This window comes from Peromyscus eremicus, chromosome 3 (genome assembly GCF_949786415.1).
Source record: "Peromyscus eremicus chromosome 3, PerEre_H2_v1, whole genome shotgun sequence".
NCBI classification, from domain to species: Eukaryota; Metazoa; Chordata; class Mammalia; order Rodentia; family Cricetidae; genus Peromyscus; species Peromyscus eremicus.
Genome location: NC_081418.1, coordinates 58,192,238 through 58,215,349, shown reverse-complemented (window position 1 = coordinate 58,215,349; position 23,112 = coordinate 58,192,238). Strand labels below are relative to the sequence as shown.

At 44.8% G+C, this 23,112-nt stretch overlaps 1 protein-coding gene and 1 long non-coding RNA gene across 2 annotated transcripts in view; one reads left to right on the top strand and one right to left on the bottom strand.

The window, feature by feature from the left end:
• The window catches only part of Znf212 (zinc finger protein 212), an 18,009-nt gene extending 6,571 nt beyond the window's left edge, over window positions 1-11,438 (bottom strand). Inside the window, exons 1-3 of the mRNA XM_059257684.1 lie at window positions 11,264-11,438; window positions 3,966-4,355; window positions 3,711-3,837 (exon numbers count right to left, since the gene is read on the bottom strand). Coding sequence (XP_059113667.1) covers window positions 3,711-3,837; window positions 3,966-4,355; window positions 11,264-11,287 — 541 coding nt within the window. The 5' untranslated portion in view covers window positions 11,288-11,438. The remainder of the gene's footprint in view (window positions 1-3,710; window positions 3,838-3,965; window positions 4,356-11,263) is intronic.
• Window positions 11,147-23,017, top strand: LOC131906865 (uncharacterized). The gene is made up of 2 exons (XR_009378218.1): window positions 11,147-11,571; window positions 20,780-23,017. It is a non-coding gene; the product is annotated as an uncharacterized LOC131906865 (long non-coding RNA).
• The last annotated feature ends 95 nt before the right edge of the window (window positions 23,018-23,112 follow it).

Genomic DNA, 23,112 nt, shown 5'->3' with positions numbered 1-23,112 from the left:
TAAATCTTTAAAAAAAAAAAAAAAAAGTCCAGATGGAGAAACCTCTAAACAGGTTCCAGTGTGTTTTACAATGTGCATAGGCTTAAGAAAGAAAGAAAACGGGTATGGGCAGTTATAGAAAGAAAGAAATAGTTTAGAAATAGGAAAGTCTTTAGAGAGAGAGTAAAATAATAAAATAATTAGTAAAAGAATAAGCCACATAGAGATGGGAAATACACAGGGAATCTGGATCATGTATATCATTGTGTTGATTTTGAATTTTTGAATGTTGATAAGCAAACAACAGCTGTTAAGAGACATGGGATTGCGAACTGGACTGCTAAATTGAACCAACTTAGATACTTTAGGAATGCTTGAACTTTAAAAAAGAAATTAAAAAAATGCATTACTTTGGAGAAGTAGTTTTGCTTTTGTTTCCACAGGAAACAGGAGGCTGTGGGTTTGTTCCAGGTTAATATGAATCAGGTTTGATCAAGGGAGACCTCCTGAACCTTGACAGGTGATATCTATCAACAAAGGTTATAGCTGGTCTTTCCAGGACTTGGCTATTATCTCAAAATTTTCTCAAGGACCCTAAAAATGCTTCATCAACAGACAGCAGGAAGCAGTTTGGAGAAAACAATGCTCACATTCCCAAGAAGGGTGTGGGGGGCTTTTGGTTAATTGGTGGGTTATGGATGTTTGTTATCTTTAGGAGAATATAGGAATGATAAAAAGGTAGATTATTGAATCTACTTTAAACTAAAAAACAACTATTAATCTCAAATATTTTGTATTGGTATGGACTTTTGTATATTGATATAAATTGAAAGTAATTTTTGTTATAACATACTGTATATATATTTCTACTCTTGTTTAAAGGATTTTTGTATATTGATACAAATTTAAGGTTATTTTTGTTACAACATATTGTATATATGTTTCTACTCTTGTTTAAGGTACTGTACATATGTGGTTCATTTAAAAATATAAGGTAAAATTCTAGTTTTTGAAAGCTATTATTATGAACTATTTAGGATACACATTTAGGATCATGAAACACAGGTCAGTAGTTAGTCATCTATAACAATCAAATTTGTAGATATATTACGTGTGTTTTCTAGATCATACAGAGATACGTTTTAAACAGATAAATGGTCTTCAAACACTTCAAAGACCTATAGAATATGGCATTTAAAATGTTCTGTTAGGGTTTTTCATGACGATGAGACACATCTGCTCTTGGCAGCACCAATTTACTTCAGAGAAGATGATGGGCATTGAAGAAACTCCTTATGGAGTTTGCTTTCTTTGTAGCAAGGTTAGCCACTGGGCAAAGAAACTGCTTTTGCCTTGACTGCTGACAATGTGCTGTGCAGACTGGACATGCAGGACACACAGGAAAAAGACTGTTGAACTTTGCCAAAATAAGGCAGGCAGCCCTTCAAGGTTCCTGCTTTACAGAATAGTCTGCCAGATATTCTGCAGGACACAGAGAAAAGCAACTGACGAACTTTGCCAATACAAGGCAGGACAGACCTTCAAATTTCCTGCTTCACTGAAAAGTTTGCCAGATGTTCTGGATCTGTAGGCTAAAGATGAATGTCCCAACGTTGTAGAGGCACTTTGGGTGACTATATAGGCAGTCAAATGTCTCTGTCATTAGATAATATTTCATCCTTCTGAGGTCTCTGATGGAGTTGAAGACCAGATAGTTATAGCTGCAGTTTTCCTTAGTTATGATAGAAAGTAAATTAGTTGAAAAACTTTGGGTTCACAAAGGTAGGATAGATAATGCATTATTTTCTCTGAATATGCTAATTATAGTGGACAGATTATTATAAGTGTAATTCTTACTTAAGAACTGTTTTTGTTATGTATAGTATTACTGTTAAAGTTAAAACCTTTCTTTTTATTTAGACAAAAAGGGGGAAATGCTGTAGAATATTATTTTAAGATGTGTTACATTTGTTTATGCTGTGAAACATTTGTTTAATGATGCAAAGACGTGTTGCATTCTTTTATGTTGCATCTGTTTAACTCTGTGAAGCTGTGTTACTGTGCCTGTCTAAAACACATGATTGGTCTAATAAAGAGCTGAATGGCCAATAGCAAGGCAGGAAAAAGGATAGGCAGGGTTGGCAGGCAGAGAGATAAATAGGAGGAGAAATGTGGGAGGAAAAGGAGAAGGAGTGAGAGAACAAGGAGTGGAGGACGCTAGGAGCCAGCCACCCAGCCACCCAGCCACCCAGCCACCCAGCCACCCAGCCACCCAGCCACCCAGCCACCCAGCCACCCAGCCACCCAGCCACGGAGTACGGGTGAAAGTGAGATTTACAGAAGTAAGAAAAGGAAAAAGCCCAGAGGCAAAAGATAGTTGGGATAATTTAAGTTAAGAAAAGCTGGCTAGAAACAAGCCAAACTAAGGACAGGCATTTATAATTAAGATTAAGCCTCTGTGTGTGATTTATTTGGGAGCTGGGTGCCCTGGGTGGCCCCCTCACTGCCCCCCACCCCCACAAAAGAACAAAGGAGCAAAAACAACCAACAACAGAGAACGAGGGAGAAAGAAAGGGAGATGCCTGGGGCCAGCCAGGCAGCCAGATACAGAGGAAGCAGTGAAAATAGGACATACAGAATGAAAGAAAAGTAAAAAGCCCCGAGGTAAAACACAGATAAAAAAAAAAACAAAAAAACACAGGCTAAATTACGTTAAGAGCTAGTGGGACAAGCATAAGATAACGCCGACCGTTCATAATTGATAATAAGTCTCTGCATCATGATTTGGGAGCTGCTGGGGCCCAGAAGAAAGCCCGCGATGGCACCTTTAAGGGTCAGTTGTCTCCTTCTATCCTGGGATTGAATGCAGGTATCAGGCCGTAGAGCGAGCACGTCTGTCCACTAAACCACCTCATCAGTTCCAAACTGACGGGATTTCTCATCAAACCATCTTAACTATTAAAGAGAAACATTAGCTGGGCATGGTGGTACATTAGGTCCCAGCACTTGGGAGACAGATGACAGGAGTATCTGTGAGTTCAAGGCCAGCCTGATCTCCATGAGTTCCAGGACAGCCAGGGCTACATAGAGAGGTTTTGTCTCAATAAACTAAACTAAACAAAACAAAAGTATATTTGTGGTGGTTTGAATGAAAGTGGCACCCACAGGCTCACATGTTTGAAGACTTTGTCGCCAGCTGGTGGAGCTGTTTAGGAAAAGTTAGGGGCGTAGCCTTGTTAGAGGAGGCAAGTCAGTGGGCACAGGCTTTAAGGTTTCAAAAGACTGAAGGCAATCTGAGTTAGTTTTCTCTGCATCCTGCTTGAGGTTCAAGGAATGAGCTCTCAGGGCTGTTCCAACCACTTGCCATCTGCTACCTCTGTTTAGCCATCAAGGACTCGAACCCTCTGAAACTAGAAACTCTAGGTAAATTTTTTTCTATAAGTTGCCTTGGTCAGTGTCGTATACAGCAATAGAAAAGTAACTAATACTTTGTAGCTCTGTATTAAATACCTATATTATACAGCAGCATAATATCATCATAAACAGTTTCAAGAAGTGAACTGTGTTACCACAGAGAAGAAATACAAAAGGCTCATCCCTGAGACCTTTCCAAGTCTCTGCAGGTGACTCATCCCTCCTCCCAGCAATGGATCAGAGGACGAGAGCCAGGCAGAGGCTCAGGTGCCATCAGGAGGGCTCTGAGAGGATTCACGGAGAAAACTGCCACTCACTCAGAGAGACCAAGGTCTCATAGTTGCTCTCCATGACATTTCTGTAGAGCTCCTTCTGCCAGTCCTCCAGGTTCTCCCACTCCTGTTCTGAGAAACAGACCCCGTCATTCTCAAGGGATCCAGACACCTGCAGGGGTAAGCCACAAGAGATGAGTACTTCAACTCCTATCATGAGTACGGCCAGTGATTTAACATCTTGACTAATCAGGGGCTAGGCTCCCCTTCTTTCCTAACTTTTAAATTTAGAGGTTCTACCTTGGGGGCCTCCCCCTTGCTGCCAGGGGGCAACCGCAGGACCCAGAAGTTCCTGTTGCGCAGCAGGTTCTCTACGTTCTCCAGCCGCTGCTGCAGCAGCCCGTACTCCTGCAGCAGGGTCCCCAGCACGGCCCACTTGCCCTCCAGCTGGTTGCTGAACTCTACGGCTGTCCTCTCAAAGTCAGCCAGCTTCTTCTCGGCTGTCCCTGCACGTCCCTCAAGGTTCTGTAGTCGGGCAGCCTGGGATTCCATCTTCTTCTCCACAGCCTGAATAGCGGCCACCACTGTCCAAAGTGAGATCTCTGTGGTCTGAAAATATGGGCTTTTCTCTGTTGTTTGTGAAGGTGGTGTGGCGGGAGCTAATGGTGTGGAACGCCGTTTCCTCCTGTGCTGTAGGATTGAGGATACGAGCCAGTGAGACAAGGTCACTTCCAAATATCAAAGAAAGCAAGCAAGTCCAAGTCCAGGACTCCTAGCTAGCTTCTTTAAAACAAACAAAAATTCAAATATGCTTTTTTTTTTTTTTTTTCTGATAACGTGCCAGCTAGTTTTATGTCAATTTGACACAGGCTAGAGTCACTGGAGCCTAAACTCAGAAAATGCCTCAGTAAGATCAGGATGCAGATAAGCCTATAGAGTATTTTCTTAATTGGTGATTGATGTGGGAGGGCCCAGCCCACTGTGGGTGGGGCCACCTCTGGGGAGGTGATCCTGAGTTCTATAAGAAAGCAGGCTGAGCAAGCCATGGAGAGCAAGCCTGTAAGAGGCTCCCCTCCATGGCTTCTGCTCAGCTTCTGCCTCCAGGCTCCTGCCCTGACCTCTTTCAATAATGAACAATGATATGGAAGCGCAAGTCCAATAAGCCCTTTCCTCCTCCCCAATGTGCTTTTTGGTCATGGTGTTTCATCACAGCAATAGAAATCCTAAATAAGACAGGTACTGAAAATTTCCTGTGGGGCTGGGCATGCAGCTCTGTTGGTATCATGCTCACCTAGCATGCACAAAGCCCTGACTTGGATCTGAAGCACCATATAAACCAGGGTGCACACTTGTAATCCCTGTACTTGAAAAGGAGGCAGCAGAATTAAAAGTTCAAGGTCATCCACTACAAAGCAAGTTCAAGACCAGCATAGGTTACAGAAACCCTGTCTCTCAAACAAACAAACAACAACAACAAAAAAAAAAAAAAAAGAAAAAGAAAAAGAAAAGGGAAGAAAGAAAAAGTTACATGTGTATTTTATAATAATTTTGGAAAATATTAGAAAAACAGAAAAAATATCACCATACAGTTAAGCTTTTCCCTCAAGTTGTCCTCTGATCTCTACACTCATGTATGCACACATATGCATGCACACATATACACAAATAAATAAATGTAAAAAACCATTTTTAAAGCCATTATCGGGCTGTTGAGCTTGCTCAGCAGATAAAGGCCAAGCCTGAGAACCTAAAGGTTGATCTCTGGGATCCACATGGTGGAAGCGGAGAACTGACCCCACAAGCTGGCATCTGACAACCACATGAGTAAAATGGCACACTCACTCACACACACACACTACACACAAAATAAATAAATAAATACATAAGAGCAGGGCCAGTCGTGTTGGCACATGCCTTTAATCACAGCACAGGTGGATCTTTGTGAGTTTAGGCCCATCCAAGGTCTACATAGTGAGTCCCAGGCAGCCAGAGCTACATAGTAAGACTCTGTCACAAATAAATAAATAAATAAATAAATAAATATCTAATAATAATAGTAAACAGTCAACATTTACCCACTAATCTGTAATGTTATTCTCTACCATAAATCAAGTTCCTTTACCTGTCAGTCTGTTTCCTTTTTTTTCTCTTCTATGGGTTAATTTTCTGTCACTTAACCAATATTGTGACCTTATTAACTCTAGCTGCATAGTAATTATTTATACTTACTAAGACAAATCCCATCTCTTTTATAGTAGTACCTTGGCTTCTTTTGGCCCACTGATATTCTACAAACATTAAGAATTTCACAAAAGTGGGCTGGAGAGATCGCTCAGTGGTTAAGAGCACTGACTGCTCTTCCAGAGGTCCTGAGTTCAATTCCCAGCAACCACATGGTGGCTCACAACCATCTGTAATGAGATCTGGTGCCCTCTTCTGGCCTGCAGGGACACATGCAGGCAGAATACTGTATACATAATAAATAAATAAATCTTTAAAAAAAAAAAAAAGAATTTCACAAAAGTATCTTCAGAGACTGTGTTGGGAAATGCATCAAATTCCACAGATTAAATTTGAGAAATAATATTTTTAGGATAAAATGTTTTGATCCATACATAGAGTATGCTATTGCATTTGAAGGAATTTTAAAGCATGTTCGATATTTTAATATATTCCCTTGCTTTCTATTCCAGACAACTCTAGCTATGTATCAAGCCATCTCAAAAATTAGTGACTTAAAGACAACATCTACTTTGCTCACAAATCTGAAGTCAAAGTGGAGAAAGCCTCGAGTCTGTGCTCCACTCTGTGTCAGTGGGGCAGACACAGGCAAGCAGGTATGTAAAGAAGCCCATGTGCATGCAGAAGGCAGAGGGACCCCAACTATTCAACAGCCCGACCCAAAGTCTAAGTCACATCTAATACCAACCCAGACCTGTGTGAACACACTTCCATTTCTGATGTGCCTTTTCCTTTTTTCTTTATATTTTTTACTCTATGAATGTTTGGCCTGCATGTACATATGGGTACCACACGTGTGCCTGTACCGGTGAAGGCCAGAAGAGGACATCAGATTCTCTGGAACTGGAGCTACAGATGGTTTGGAGCCACGATATGGGTGCTGGGGATTGAACTTCGGTCCTCTGCAAGAGTATCAAGTGCTAGGTGGCACCAGCCTACACTTCCAGATGGAGCAGTTCATCTCCAAAAGGAAGACTGATGGTGTCTACAGGATAAATCTGAAGAGGACCTAGCAGAGGCTGTGGCTAACAGCTTAAGCTGTTGTTTCCAATCTCCAGGAACACTGGACCAGAGAGGTCCGCTAAAGTTTGCTGATGCCTCTGGAGACACTCCAACTGCTGGCTGGGTCCCAACCTGGACCTTCACTGATGAGATCCCAGCAGCCTTCTGGGAGCCATGCTTCTGGGGGTGACTCATCCCAGGGCTGAGCACCAGCCCTTCACAAAGGCCTTTTTTTTTTTTTTTTTTTTTTTTGCAATTGTAATCATTTTTAAGTTCATAATTCAGTGGCATGAATTACATTCAAGATATTAATTATACTCATGATATTCATTAAAAAAAAAAGAGTATCAAGTGCTCTAATCCATGGAGCCATCTTTCCAGGCCATCCCTCCCTCCCTTCTTTCATCTATACTGTATCATTATATAGAGATATTATATGCTGATAGAAAATGGATAAAATAGTGAGGCAGTGGTGGCACACACCTTTAATCCCAGCACTGGGGAGACAGAGGCAGGCGGATCTCTGTGAGTTCGAGGCCAGCCTGGTCTACAGAGTGAGTTCCAGGACAGCCAGCACTGTTACACAGAGAAAGCTTGTCTCAAATAACAATAAACAATAAATAAAAATAAATAAAAGCTAAACAAATATTAATAATGGCTTTTGAACACACGTCTTTCCCCAGCTCTCTATCTATTCCTATTTTGGGGAAGGATTTCCCTTTTCTGAGACAAGTTTCTATATAGCTCTGGCTGGCCTGGAACACGTAATACAGACCAGGCTGGCCTAGAACTCGGAGATCTAGCTGCTTCTGCCTCCCAAGTGCTGGCATTAAGGGCAGAGCCATCATGATGAGCTAAACTAAAAAATGTAATGCTCATTTTGTCAGTCACACTAGCTGTACTTCAAGGCTTGGCAGCCCCTGCATCTAGACTACTGCAGTGAACGGAGCAGCGTATCCCCATCCTCTGCAAGAGTTCTGCTGGATGTACAACATCCTTACTATTTTTTTTCTGCTAGATAAAATACTAGATTATATTTGAATATTCTAAATGATGATGAAATTTGTCTGTCAATTTTTAAATATATCCGAAGCTATGTAATTAGCCTCAAACTAGTTTAAAGATGTCATTTCAAGACAGAAAATTGAATCCTTTTCCATATTAGCACAGGAGTATTTTCGATCTCTGGCAATGATTCACTTCTAAGCCAAGTTTCTTTTAATTAGTGTTATTCTGACAAATTGTTCTCGTACCCTTTTATATTTAACCATTTGTATAGACTTTTCTTTTGGATTTTTCCAAAACGAAGGTTGGATTTTTCCCATCCTCATAATCTTTGCCTTAGTTCAATTAAATTTATTGTGACTGACTTTTTAGTCTTTTAGCAATTATGAAAAGTTTATTTACAGAGACCACTGACTTCTCATCACTTCTTCCTAACTTTTACATCAATGTTGTCATATAGCTTAATTATTGCTCATTAACTCCGTAACAAGTTACTGTCTTTTTTTTTTTTTTAAGATTTATTTATTTATTTTGTATACAGCACGTATGACCAGAAGAGGGCACCAGATCTCATTACAGGTGGTTGTGAGCCACCATGTGGTTGACTAGGAGTTGAACTCAGGACCTCTGGAAGAACAGTCAGTGCTCTTAACCTCTGAGCCATCTCTCCAGCCCACAAGTTACTGTCTTATTCAGCCAGGCATTTAATTCCAGAACTTGGGAGGCAGAGCCAAGGGTTCTCTGTGAGTTCAAGGCCAGCCTGGTCTACATACCAAGTTCCTAGACAGCCATAGCTACCTACATTGTGAAACCCTGACTTAAAAAAAAAGTTTACTCTGACCCAGTGTTGCCTTCAAGTCCCATCTTTAGTTTTTCTTTTTTCCAAGGTCCCTTGATTTCATAAATATCAAACACAATGGTTCAGCAAATGCTCTCACAGCTGGCTTCACAACTCGGCTCATCTTTTAAGAGTTCACACTGTCTACTTTTGGGTTATAAGTATCATTTGTTATGCTGTTTTTAAATTATCATACAAAATAATGGGCTTCTGATTTACTATACATCTCATTTACATAGGGTTTTTTCCCTCAGTATTTTTAAATTTTTGGTTGTCATTATCAAGACATGAATTTGACTTAGCAGCACAGAATCCTCACCTGAAGAGATATGTGAGAATACAAATATGTTCAAGAACAGTTTAAATAAATTCTACAATGTCAAAACTGTAAGTTCAAGTTGAGTTTGAGATTTTGGTGGACCTTTACCGTCTCAATGAGGTCTGCCGGGGACGCATAACTAGGGGTGGGATGACCAGAAAAGGAGTCTGCTGGTCCTCCCACCTCATGCTAGTACAATCCAGTCTAGAGAAACACCAGACGATGCAGAAATGCTGTAAACACAGTGTCCTCTTTTCCCAGTTCAGTGTTAATTCCTTGAAAATAAACACTGATAAATCCTTCAGTCCATTCCTAATTTGTTTTTACCCATTTCCTAGAAAAACCATAGTCAATTCCAGCCAAGGCAAAGTTCTCAACACAATTTTTCTTTGACCTCTTTTTTTCTTTCACAAAAAGATATCTCAGGATCCCCAAAGTGTTTCTGAACCCAAATAGCTGCAGTAAAACTCAATTCGAATGCCAAAGTGCACAAGGGTGATCATACTAACACTATCTAGGAGTCTGGAGATGAGACAGCCTAGGGGTCTGGATGGGGTTTGTCCTCTCCGCCAGTTAAAGAACTAAAAGGCAAGAGAAATCTCAAACACGACTGACAGAATCCGCAGTTGATCAAAAGTGTTCATTGGGGGTGAGGAAACACGTGAGCAGCAGACACAGAGAAAGGACCGCCTGCAAAGCTGAAGGGAAACTCAGGAAGCTACTGGGACTTTTCTGAGGCTGGGGGTTTTAAAGCCTCTGAAGAGTTTCCCTCCCCTAATTTAGTGTCCTTCCATTCGAAGATGACTGATTGGCCCATAATTGTCGTGCAACACGGTCTGATCAGGCCTTGAACTTGTTGACCCAGACCATCAGCAGGGGACCTGCTGGCGGGAGACAAGCCTCCAAAGGCCTTTGGTTTAGGCTGCCAGTCTTGTCTCAAGTTGGGAAGGTGAGGAAGAGAATGTCCATCTTGGAAATTTGCCATCTTTACTACCTAGCCGTGGCCCCTCTGTTTGCCTAGCAGGGAGTCTAACTCCTAGTCTCTAACTAGCATTTGGGAAGCTAGCCTGGTCTACATAGCTAGTCCCAGGCAGCCAACTACATGTCAAGACCTTATTTTGAAAGATTTAAAAAAAAAAGTTAGACAAGAAAAAGGCTTATGCTTGTAATCTTTACACTTGGGGGTCTGAGGTAGGAGTTTAAGGCCATCCTCAGATATAGGCTAGGCTGAGGCACGTGACACTGTGCCTCAAAACAAACCACCACCAATCAAAACCGAGCACAAAGGTTCACACCCGTAATCCTAGCACTTAGGAGACTGAGTAGGGAAGACTGTCACCGGCTGGAGGCCAGCCTGTGCTACAGAGTGAGGCCCTGTCTCAACGACAAGAAGCCAGTTAAGTTCCATCTGTCCTACCCTTTTCCTAAGTTAACCGCTACTGTGACATAGTATGAGAAGACCAGAGCCAGATTAAAAAAAAAAATTAGAAATTTCTTTAACCACGAACCCAACATTCTCAATTCAAGTTAAGGAGACAAAGGCCTAGAGAGGTGCGCACAGGCTGCCGAGAGAGGTGAGCGCGGAGACAGGCCCTCAAATCATTTTCAGAGTCTTCACACTCCCTGAGGAGAGATAGCTGGAAGGGGAGGAAAGCAGATAACAGTGCGCACCTACAGCTCCGAAAATACACCTGTCCCCAAGGAGAGGAGGCCCCGCCTGGTTCAACCTGTAGCTGCAAACTCAGTACAGAAAGATCTACGACAGAACATGGCACCCGGACCAAAACCCACTGCTCGGAGAGCAGCCCTAAGTCCTGCGGTCTCCCGCAGCTGAGCTCAAAAGCAACGAGCGGAACCAGGGTTTTAACCCGCCATCACTCCAACTCAGAAAACGAGTCCCTCAGCTGGCACGCAGCTGGGACTAGGTGGGCACAACCACAAACAATTCAACAAGCTTCGCACAAGTTTCTCCGCCGAGACGCAGAGAGCCCAGCTCGGAGCCCGACGCACAAGGACCCGGAGAGCGAGCCGGCGGGCGGGCGGAGGGGAGGGAGGGTAGCCGGACGGAAGGTCGGCATCCGCCGGCGCCAACGGCCGCGGAGGAAACCGAGCCCGCGACCGAGCCGCTCAAGCCCCGCCCCGGGCAGGCCGCTGTCTCTCCCGACGCCCTCCCCGCCTGCCGGCGCGCCCTACCCGAGCGGGCGCCGACTCCGCCATGGCCGCAGTCGCCCCACAACACCGACTGGCGGGAGAGTGCTCGGGCCGGGTGCCACTCCGCCAACCGCCTGGACTTCGGGGAGCCGCCACCGCCGCGGTGTTGATACAAGGTGCATTCTGGGAACGTGCCCCCTCCCCGTGCCAAGAAGAGCTGCCCCCGCTCCTCCCGCCGCGCGGCCTTCCTACTGCGCCACAGTGCTCCGGGAAGGTGAACTGCAGCTTGCCGCTCCAGCCATTGACTATGGGGTATAAGCGCACAACCAAGAGCATCTTTTGGGTTTAAGGTAATCCCCTGCACACCGCGAAATGCTTTAAGAGATTCAAATATGTGTAAGTTAAAAAAAAAAAAAAAAGGCACGCGGGAAGGAGAGGGACTAGTAGAGAGGGTAAGGGGGGTTGGATGTGATCACAATACGTTCTGTACATGAATGTAATTGTCAAAAATAAAGATAATATTTTTATTTTATACATATGATATTATAATATTAAATGAGTAAACTCACACTTTTCTCTGAGGGGAGAACACAGCCTAAGCTGAAAAAAAAAAGATGAATTCTCAAAGGCCAGTGATTTTATTCCAAACGCTCACCGGTTACTTGGCTTTTTAGAAACTAGAAATGCAGATTCAAATGCCCAGGTCAATCTACTGTAGAATAATAATTATGGTAATCAGAGGCATTGCAGAATTCAAGGTATCCTTAATCACAAATAATTAACCTAGTCCTTGCGCCATGGTGAATGTTAGAGACAGTATGCTGTGCATTCTGGCTTGGAAATGTCTGGCCGCATCATCACCAGCACCTTTAACCCCAGCACTCAGGAGTTTGAGGCCAGCCTCAGCTCTGAAGTGAGTTTCAGGCTAGCCAGAAATATCGAAAGAGACACTGACTCCAAACAAACCCCCCAAACCAATACCAGCAACACCAGTCACACTTGCCTCGTTTCCACCACACTGTCCGTCGATGATGAATGAGAAGGATGGGAGTTTCCACTTTGAACAATGGGCATAAATAGCTTCCTCTGAGAATTAACTACTCTCACTAGACTGGTTCCTTCTTCATGTTCAGGACTGGGATCAGATGCTACAGGTGATCCCTGAAGGGACACTGGCCCACTCCAGCATGTGGCTCTGGCAGGCCCAGCCCTTCTCCCTGATTCCCTCTGCTTTGCTAAAAACCGTTAGATTACATTCCTGAAGCTAGCCCCCAAGGTTCATTCCTGTATTTGCCATTTCCTCCTCCTGTGGCTGACTGCCAAGGTCCAGCTATCAGAGTATTGAAGTCCAGCAATCAAAAGCCCCTTTGGCTCACCTAATTAACATGTAAATTAAACACCCCATCTTAACATGGGGGTTCCCTTTGTACCTTTATAAACTGCCATTTTCCTATGTGCCACATCTGTCTCCTCTCCGTCCAGAGGCGGTCCTCCCCCTGGGGCAGACACCCTGCCCCCTCTCCCTCCTCCCTTCCTCTTCTCCCTTGTCCTCTGTCTCCTGTCTTTGTCCCTTGTTCCTGTCCCCTGTCCCTCTGGAGCAAATAACTGTCCTTTGTGCTGAGTACTTGGTCTTGGGGGTCCTGAGCCCATACTTTTCCTTTCAATCCCTGTCTACATTGACTACAGCTAACAACGTCCTCCACGACCTGCTGAAAGAAATTTTTCAGCATCTGTTTTCACAAGCACTTAAAGCCTCCGTTTATATAATTTTTTTAAAAAGCACTGACTCACTTAGGCTCACAAGGCAAGTCCCAGTGTCTCTGCCTTCATCTTGTTTATTGACTTGGTTCGGATCATTCCTGCTTGACTCTCCATAAGCATGTAAATCCTCCAAGGAGTGTGTCTCCTGGACCCATCTCATCCCTTTTCTCAGCCGAAGGCGCAGACGTAAGTCATTGTCCCAAGCCTGTAGTCACTTTGAATCCCAGGAAGAGCAGAATGTTGAAAAACAGATCATCTCTCAGGTAAGGGCAGTTACACCCTGAAGCTGCACCCTGCAGCAGAAGTAACCATCTTGTAGGAGCCAGATGGATCCTCTCAAGCAATTCAATGGCAGCGATGAGGACTTCTTTTTTTTTTTTTTTTTTTTTGGTTTTTCGAGACAGGGTTTCTCTGTGTAGCTTTGCGCCTTTCCTGGAACTCACTTGGTAGCCCAGGCTGGCCTCGAACTCACAGAGATCCACCTGCCTCTGCCTCCCGAGTGCTGGGATTAAAGGCATGCGCCACCACCGCCCGGCAATAAGGACTTCTTCTAACCACTTTGCAGAACCAGAACTGCGACATCAATGAACTAGACCATCTATTAACCACGACTGCCTAATTATGCATACTTCTGCTTAATTATGCATGCTTTCTTGCCCTTTGTTCCAATTCTATATATGCCAAAACACCCCAAAAATATATTTGAGGTCTCTGGACCCCTAATTCTCTTCTCTCTGCTTTTCATCTTATCTTTTTAAAAATCTGTGTGTGTGTGTGTGTGTGTGTGTGTGTGTGTGTGTGTGTCTCGCATACCTTTAATCTCAACACTTGGGAGGCAGAGGCAGAGGCAGGTGGATCTCTGAGTTCCAGACAGCCATAGCTACATAATGAAACCCAGTCTCAAAAAATCTAATTTTTTTTTAAAGGCATGAAGGCTAGAGAACTACCTAGTTCAGTTCCCAGCACCCACATGGTGGCTCATGACCACCTGTAACTAGTTCTAGGGGGTCTGACACCCTCTTGTGGCTTCAGAGGTCTTCTGTATACATGTGGTACACATATGTTCATGCAGGCACACAAATACACAAATAAACATTTAGATGGTGTGGCTCGTGCTCTCTCTGTATTTGCTCCCTTTAGCTCCCCACTGAGAATGTAAGGCAATTCATGTGGACTGTTTGTGGAAGCTGTGTGCCTGGCATGGAGCAAGCACTCAATAACAAAATTTCTGGCTTCTGCTTTGCTTCTATATTTGCAAGAGCAAAGCCTTGTACTACAAGGAACTCACCAAGAAAAATGTCACTTTGTTGAGTCTTTCTCAGAAACTACATTTGCCCCTTCCTGCTGACGACATTCATGTGTCGACACATGCCTCTGGAAAAATCTTCCAGTGTGGCTTCCAATCGCTACAAACAGTGCTGCTGCTATTAGAGAAATAAGGAGTGTGCACATGTTAGGATCTGTGTCCTCTACGTCTGTAGAGTGTGAGCACTACACACAGAGCCAAGACTTGACATTGTCCATTAGCAGAGAAATCTTTGCAACACAAACCAAGTTGATTGACTACCCTGCAAGGGTGCAGCCACAGATAGCGTGGTGGTGTGGTGTGGTGTGGTGTGGTGTGGTGTGGTGTGGTGGTGGTGGTGTGGTGTGGTGTGGTGTGGTGTGGTGTGGTGGTGGTGGTGTGGTGTGGTGTGGTGTGGTGGCGGTGGTGTGGCAGCCTTGAATTCCTAATTCCTAAGCCTCTGCCTCCCGAGGCCTGGGATTACAGGTGTGTACCATAAGATAATACAATTTTAAGTTTAAAATGATGCCTTTAAAATATCTCTAGCCCAAAAACTATATAAAAGGGGGAGGGCTGGAGAGATGGCTCAGTGGTTAAGAGCATAGGCTGCTTTTCCAGAGGACTTGGGTTCAATTCCCAGCACCCACATTGCAGTTCACAACTGTCATAACTCCAGTTCCAGGGGATCTGACACCTTCACATAAAATAAATTTTAAAAATATATAAAAAATACCTCTAGCCCTTAAATTTTCTATTTTGTGTAGCATATATTTATACATATCATACATAGCATATATATTATATATGTATTAGCATATGTATGTAGCCTAGACTTTTTTTTAAATTTTGAGACAGCATTTATCTACATAGCCCTGGCTATCCTGTAGACCAGACTGGCCTTGAATTGACAGAGGTCCACCTGCTTCTTCCTCCTGAGTGCTGAGTTTAGAGGTGTACATCACCATTCCTAGCATAGACTTATTTTGGGGGGTAGAGGATGGTTCAAGACAAGGTTTCTTTGTAGCCTTGGCTGTCTTGGAACTAGCTCTGTAGACCAGGCTGGCCTCAAACTCACAGAGATCCGCCTACCTCTGCCTCCTGAGTAGGAGCTAGGACTAAAGGCATGTACCACGACTATACTGTTCAATCACCCCTGCTAACCCGCTAGTCTCCACAGGATGAAGACCATGCTTTTCCAGGTCATTAAAAATGCTAGACGGGCCGGGCGGTGGTGGCGCACGCCTTTAATCCCAGCACTCGGGAGGCAGAGCCAGGCGGATCTCTGTGAGTTCGAGGCCAGCCTGGGCTACCAAGTGAGTTCCAGGACAGGCGCAAAGCTACACAGAGAAACCCTGTCTCGAAAAACCAAAAAAAAAAAAAAAAATGCTAGACGGAGGCCGGGCGGTAGTGACACACACCTTTGATCCCAGCACTTGGGAGACAGAGCCAGGTGGATCTCTGTGAGTTGAGGCCAGCCTGGTCTACAAAATGAGTTCCAGGACAGGCACCAAAACTACACAGAGAAACCCTGTCTTGAAAAACAAGAACAAAACAAAACAAAACAATACTAGACAGAACATACCTTGGCTCAAGGTGCATCCATTGCTGTGTGTATGCTGAGGAGCCCCATTGTATCATCAGCCTGGCATGCCTCTCTTTCCTTGGCACAGAACTTTCCTCCCTGTAGGAAAGGCTCCTCTCAGGTTTTGTTTGCTTGGTTTTTTTTTTCTTCTTTTCCCCTTTATTTCTTTCCCTGACCTCAGTACTAGGAATCATTCACATATTTTAAAAGTGCCCCCTGATATGAGCTATATCCCAGCTTTTTTCCCTTTTTGTTTTTTTAGGGGTTTTTTGAGACAGGGTCTCTCTATGTAGCCCTGGCTGTCCTGGAACTCACTCTGTAGACCAGGCTGGCCTTAAACTCAGAGATCCACCTGCCTCTGCCCCCAAGTGCTGAGATTAAAGTTGTGAGCCACCACCGCCCCATTCTGTTTGTTTTTGAAACATAGTATCACTATGTTGCTTAGGCTGGCCTTGAACTCATTCTATAGCACTGGCAAACCTCAACTGGCTTAGGATGGCCTTGAATTTAGGATTCTCCTCTGTCAGCCTCCTGTAGTTGGGATTACAGACCTTTGCCACCGGGGCAAGTCACTATTGCCATCTTGTTAGGTGGCATCACCAGCCTGGTCAGTGATGGAAGGGCAAGCATCTGACTTAGCTGAGCTCCATCGTAGCATCCTAGTCTCCAGGCAATAGTCCTTGAGGCAGGGTGGGCTTGTGACATGAACTGAACCAAGTAAAGCTCTTCCTCTTCAGGGTGAAGTAACTATACAGGGTTTGGAACAGTCTGATCTCTCGTTTTTTGGAGTAAGTAAGCTGGTTTGGAAGAGAGACCCAACACAGAGAAGGGGACAGAGATAAGAGGTGATTTTTTTTTTTTTCACTGTATCCTGGGTTGGTTCAACTGCACCTGAGTCTGTGAATGATTCCAGATTCTTTCCAGAAGTTTCTCATTCTTGGTTCGTCGTCTGTTGATCACAGTTAGAACTATTTGCACTGATGAAAGCATTATGGGGGACTATAGAGATGGTTTAGCAATTAAAAGCACTGGCTCTTCTTCCGGGGGACTGGGACATTGCATGGTTGCTCATAACAGTCATTCCCATTTCAGGGGACCTGCTCTATTCTGGCTTCTGTGGGCTCCAGGCACATGTGTGGTACACAGACATATATGCAGGGGAAACACCTATACACACTTTTTTTTTTAAGTTAAGGACTATAGGAAGCTGGGAACTCTTTCCCTGAGCTGAAGCAAACAAACACCTAAGACAACAAATCAACGTGGGATTCCAGCTTGGGGAACCAATGCATTTATTGAACTTATTTACAGAGCATGGGTGAGGGGTTATCTACAGGAGTGTGAGTGACCCTAAATCAGCTGCACCACTGGAAGTCACACTTCACCACGGGCAGCAGTTTCCTTAGAGCTGCAGAGATGGAGTCTCCCATCAGTCAGCCTACACTCTTAGGTGCTCCAGCCCCTCCTGAGAACGGAGGCCACGTGCAGCTAGAGGAGAAGTGCATTCAAGTGGCTGGGAGGTGCAGGAGGGAGCTGCTGGGCCCTCACATCCTCCCTACTCTCTTCTGAGGGAATGTCAATAGTCAGCATGCCAGATCTGGTTTCTTGCAAGCAGTCCCAGCTGTTCTGAGGATGATGGCTGTTCCACTTGGAGGGCAGTGCTCTACGACACTGGGATACCGGACACTTTGTCTCCAATTGTTTAAAAGAAGTATTACATGAAGCTGGGCATGGTGGTGTGGATATGCTGTAATGCCAGCAGGGATGAGGGCGAGGTGTTGAGGCAAGATTTTTCTTCCCTGTTTTGATCCTAGGACAGGCTCAATCTCAGTCATCCTTCTGCCTCAGCTCCCTCAGTACTAGGATACGTGCCTACATCACCATGCCTGGCTTAAAGCAAGATATTGAGTTGGCCGTCAACTTGGGCTGCACACTGCACCTTTAAAAAAGTATTATAGTCTTCCATGATCAAACCAAATGTAAAGGCTCAGAAGGCCCTCTGCCTTGTCCTTGTGCTTTTCTCAGGCAGTTTCTAGGACCTGGAGATATTTCTAAAAAGCTCTGCTCAAAGTCAGAAAAGGATATAGTCTGGAGGGATGGGGCATTCTGTATTGAGGCAGTAGAGGCAGAGCTGGAGTTTGAAAGAACAAGACTTGAGCCTAATTTCCCTGGCCCAGGATCTCCTAAGAGTATGGATGGAAATAAATGGGGTCTGGTCTGGTCATGCTGAAGATACAGGCCTGGCACAGCAGAGAGAGAACTGTGGGCAATAAGGGACAGAGCAGTGAGGGCATTGCGAGAAAGGTGTTGTTCTCATAGGTGCAGTGTGGAGAAAGAAACGCTTCTTTAAAGCAGGCCTGGTGGTGCTGGTGGGACAGCTCCGTGGGCCAAGGCACTTACCAGACAAGCTCGGCGACCCGCGTTCCTTCCTGGATCCCAGGTAAAGGTGGAAGGAGAGAACTGACTCCACAAGGTTGTCCCCTGACCTCCACAGAGTACAACAGAACACCCTCAAATAATAATAAATTTTAAAAAAATAGGCCTGGTGACACACACACTTCCATGACCCCAGCACATGGTAGGCAGAAACAGGCCATCCTCAGTTACACAGTAAGTTTGCAGCAAGACCTTGTGTCGGAAGCAAGCAAGCAAACACATAAACAAGCAAATAAAAACACTCCCAATAAAAACCACAAGGTAATCAATAGAGATTTGGTAAAATAATAATAGTAATAATAAATCAGGTCCACCCACTCGTGTAAAACATGCAGCTGCTCAGCTGGGCATGGTAGCAGCCTACTTCTAACACTGGGAGGCAGAGGGACTCGGGTCTCTGAGTTTATACCAGCCTGGTCTATACAGCGAGTTCCAGGACAACTAGAGCTATATGGTTCGATCCTGATTTTAAAAAGAGCAACCACAAAAAGGAAGCCATTTCCTATGTGCCCATCCCAATAATTTCTCAGACACCTGACAAAAGGAAGGATATGACATGAAGAACCAAGTGCCATTTCTACAAAGTTAACATTAGAGGGAGTATTTTCTAGAACTCATAACTTGGATGCTTCCTCACAGGGGAGCCAGATATGTGTATGACAAGATTTTGTTTTGTCTCAGCTTCCAGAGTAGCTGGGACTACAGTTGTGGCCACCATGCCCTGCTAGATTTTTTTTCTGCATATCCCCTTTTTACATTTTTTATTTTAAATATATTAATATAAAATCTTCAAAATTCCATTCATTGATTGATGGTTTGGGAAAAAAATGATACACAATTATTCTTAAAGAGCAACTAATATTTTGTTTAACCAGCTTTTTATTGGCCATTTGAATTGTGGGAAAGGAGGCCACAGGAAATGACTTGGAAGACAGAGGCGAGCAAAGACAGAACAAAATTGTAGCATAAAAAGATTAAGATTTGAGCCGGGCGGTGGTGGCGCACGGCTTTAATCCCAGCACTCGGGAGGCAGAGCCAGGCGGATCTCTGTGAGTTCGAGGCCAGCCTGGGCTACCAAGTGAGTTCCAGGAAAAGGCGCAAAGCTACACAGAGAAACCCTGTCTCGAAAAACAAAAAACAAAAACAAAAACAAACAAACAAACAAACAAAAAAGATTAAGATTTGGGGGTTTCCCAAGTATATCCTGGAGAGGAGGGCTGAGGAGCCTCCGGATAGAAGAAAGCTGCCCCTTAGTGAGATGGGGGAATACAGAACAGAGAAAGATCAGGATGGTGGGCTCTGAGACATTTCTGGTGATGAGAATGCTTCACAGTCTTTTAAGAACAGAGACAGAAGCCGGGCGTAGTGGCACACACCTTTAATATCAATGCTTGGGACGTGGTAGCAGGAGGATCTCTGTGAGTTCGAGGCTAGCCTGGTCTACATAGTTCCAGGACAGCCAGAACTACATAGTGAGACCCTGTCACAAATAAACAACAACAAAAGAACAGAGAGGGCTGAGGGGGGTTAGGTATAATTTCAGGTCTTTTGCTATGCTGTGCTGTAAGGAGGCACCGTCCCTGACTTATAAAGTACAAAATCTACTACACTTAAGTGTCTTATGGGGGAAATCAATGCAGAGCTAGAGGGGAGACCAGCCCTGGGCCCAGTTTGCCCTGCAGGGCCGGTGTGATCCCCGCCCCCATTTTTTCCTTACTCCCTACCAATGTCCAAAACCCAGGAGTCAGATCTCAAAAAGACAATTAGGACACTAGAATCCTTGATCCTAAGATAGTGTTTGGAGTTGATGATATAGCTTAGTTGATAGTGTTTGCCTAGCACACACAAAGCTACAGGTTCAGACTCAGCAATATATAAAGCATGTGTGGTGGTACACGCCTACAATCCCAGCACTCAGAGGGCAGAGGCAGGAAGATCGGAAATTAAAGGTTATCCTTGGCCACATAGGACATTGCAGGATACTCTGAACTACATGAGACCATTTCGGAGAGAAAAAGAAAAAAGAAAGGAAGAAAAGGCTTGGAAGAAATACGGTGGGAAAGTGCTTACCTAACATTTAGGAAGCCCTGGGTTCAAAATTCAGCATCACCCACCCCACCAAAAAAAAAAAAAAGAAAAAAAAAGGGAGTGGTGGGCGGGGGCGGGGGAAGGGTGCTTGCTGTGCAGGTAGGAGGACCTGAATTCAAAACCTCAGCACCACAGAAAAAGCCAAGTATACTTGTAGCCCCAGTGTGCTGTGTGTGTGTGTGTGGAGGGGGCAGCAGAAGCAGCACTAGGGCTGTTGGCTGCCAGCTTAGCTTCAGGTCCAGTGAGAGACCCTCTCTCAAGGGAATAGGCAGAGAATGAAAGAACAGGACCTAACAACCTCTGCTCAAGTACAGGAGAGCATCCGCACACAAAAGGTATTTGCTTAGAAATGGAAAAATCCGTTTAAATTTTAAAAAGACATTTACCTATTTTTTGTCACTTTCAGTGGTCTCTGGCTTATGCCACCTTCTCAGGACTTCCATCGAACCCTTCCTGACCTCCTCTGACAGCTGTGTCTGCCCCGCTTCTAACAAGTTCTACAGGGCTACACCACAGTGGATCCCCGGCTCGCTGACGGTCATCTGTGGGACAGTTTGAGTATTCAAGGTCTTCCGTGGCCTGGACTGTGCCTCACCATCTAACTGTATATCCTACAAGTCCGTACCTCTCTGCTCTGGCCACACCGATCTCCTTCTTCCTTACAGTCCCTTCTCCCTGCCTTCCTTTCCGTTTGCCCCATGCAGCTCATGCTTGCAGCCTGACTTCTCCAGGCAGCCGCACCTGCTGCTTCATGCAACATGAGCTCAGCACGTCTTACATAGGCCAGCTGTCAACAAGCACTACTACCTTGGATTGCCCATCTCTTCTCCATGTGCATCAGCCTCCTAACTTCAGCCACATGCAAACCATCCCCCAATACTGACATGGGCTAAAACATCAAGGTGATTCACTGATTGATATGCACAGGCCAGCATACTGAAAGTCACTGACTTTGGTCAGTTCTGAGAGTAGAGCTTATTGTCCTGGGGCTTGTCTCAAGGACTGGGACCACTCATGCTGTAGCTGAGGGCACCAGTACAGTGAAAGCCACTGGAATGTGATCCAGGAACCCACAGGTAGGCACTGTGGGCATTGGTGCTTGCTCACTGGCTTCTCTAGACCAGTGTTCTCCAGCCTTTCTGTATCATGCCACTGTGGCAAGCCCTAAGGGAGATCAAGTGTGTGTTTCTACATCTAGCCTACATGCAGCCACATGGTTTCATTCTCACAAATGTCTTCTCTCTCCTATTACATCTCAAGCTTGACAAGAATTGGGTCTTACACATGGTCACTAAGTGTTGAATAATGATCAAGGCCCATCTGTCGTCAGTCTTATCCTCTAAACACTTTTTCTATAGAATGACACAAATCACAAAATGTTAAGGGACCAGGTCAAGCTTGGTGGTGCATGCCTTTAATTCCAGCACTCAGGAGACAGAGGCATGCAAATCTCAGTGAGTTCCAGGCCAGTCTGGTCTACAGAGCAAGTTCTAGGCCAGGCAGCACTGCATAATAAGACATGGTCTTTAAAAAAAAAAAGTTCCACAGGGTGGACACCTTTAATCCCAGCACTCAGGAGACAGAGGCAGACAGATCTTTGTATTTGAGGCTAGCCTGGTCTACAGATCAAGTTCCAGGATAGCCAAGCCTACACAAAGAGATCCTATCTCAAAAAAGAAAATAAAACAGAAATAACAAACAAAGAGGTAAGGGACTCAGGCCCTGACCAGTGTCACACAGCAGTTCTCTGGAAGGTAGACATGACCATCACCACTGTGAAGCAGAGCTGCTAGGGTAGCCTACAGGAGACCTTGGTCCACAGTCTCAGTAAAATGAACAGTACAGCCACTGGGTCTATAATGGCAGTGAGGCTGTTACGATCCCTTGTGGAGAGAGGGAAGCGTCACAGCTGACCTCACCAGAGGATTTGGTCAGCCCTCCCCCTGCCCAGTTGTATATAATCTTAGACATGCTAATGTGTGTAAGAGGTAGAAAACGGACTGGGGTGGAACTCTTCAGGGGTGCCGCTGCCCGAGCTGTCCGTGCTTCTGTAATTACTCTTAGTAAACCCACTCACCAACTGCTCTGGCTGGAATCCATCTTTGGTCTGTCGGAGTGAATACTACTTTCATGGCTCCCCAGATCCCCTCCTTGTCTCTCCTTTTGAGAAGCAGCCTTTGCAAGGCTCTGTACCCAGAGTGGTGGCAGTGCAGAGAAATGCTGCAAACCAGGAGTCAGCTGTCTGGACAATGAACACAGCTTCAGAAGGATCTAGAAGCAGCTCTGAGCACTGGATGTTTTCATCTTTCTGGGTCTCTTCCCCCCACTTTTCACTATTTGAGACTTTAAGCGCGCGCACGCGCGCGCGCGTGCACACACACACACACACACACACACACACACACACACCCCTGGGGCTGGAGAGATGGGTTCTTGCTATTCTTGCAGAAGACCTGGATTTGGTTCCTAGCACCCACATCAGGAAGGGGGCCATGCTAACAAAAGCCATTCAGAGTGTAGTGGAGGGTGGCAGGACCCACCAAACTGGGCTCCAGAGCCTTGGCTGTCAATAGCTCCATCAACATACCTCTTTGGGAATCAGCTTCTTAGGTGTAAAATGAACTAAGCTCAAACTATGTGTTAAGTGTTTTAAATTTATGTCTCAGTAGCTGTTACCCCTCCCCCACACACTTCCAGCTGTCAAAAATATTTGGATCTTACTTTCCGTGATTTAGATTA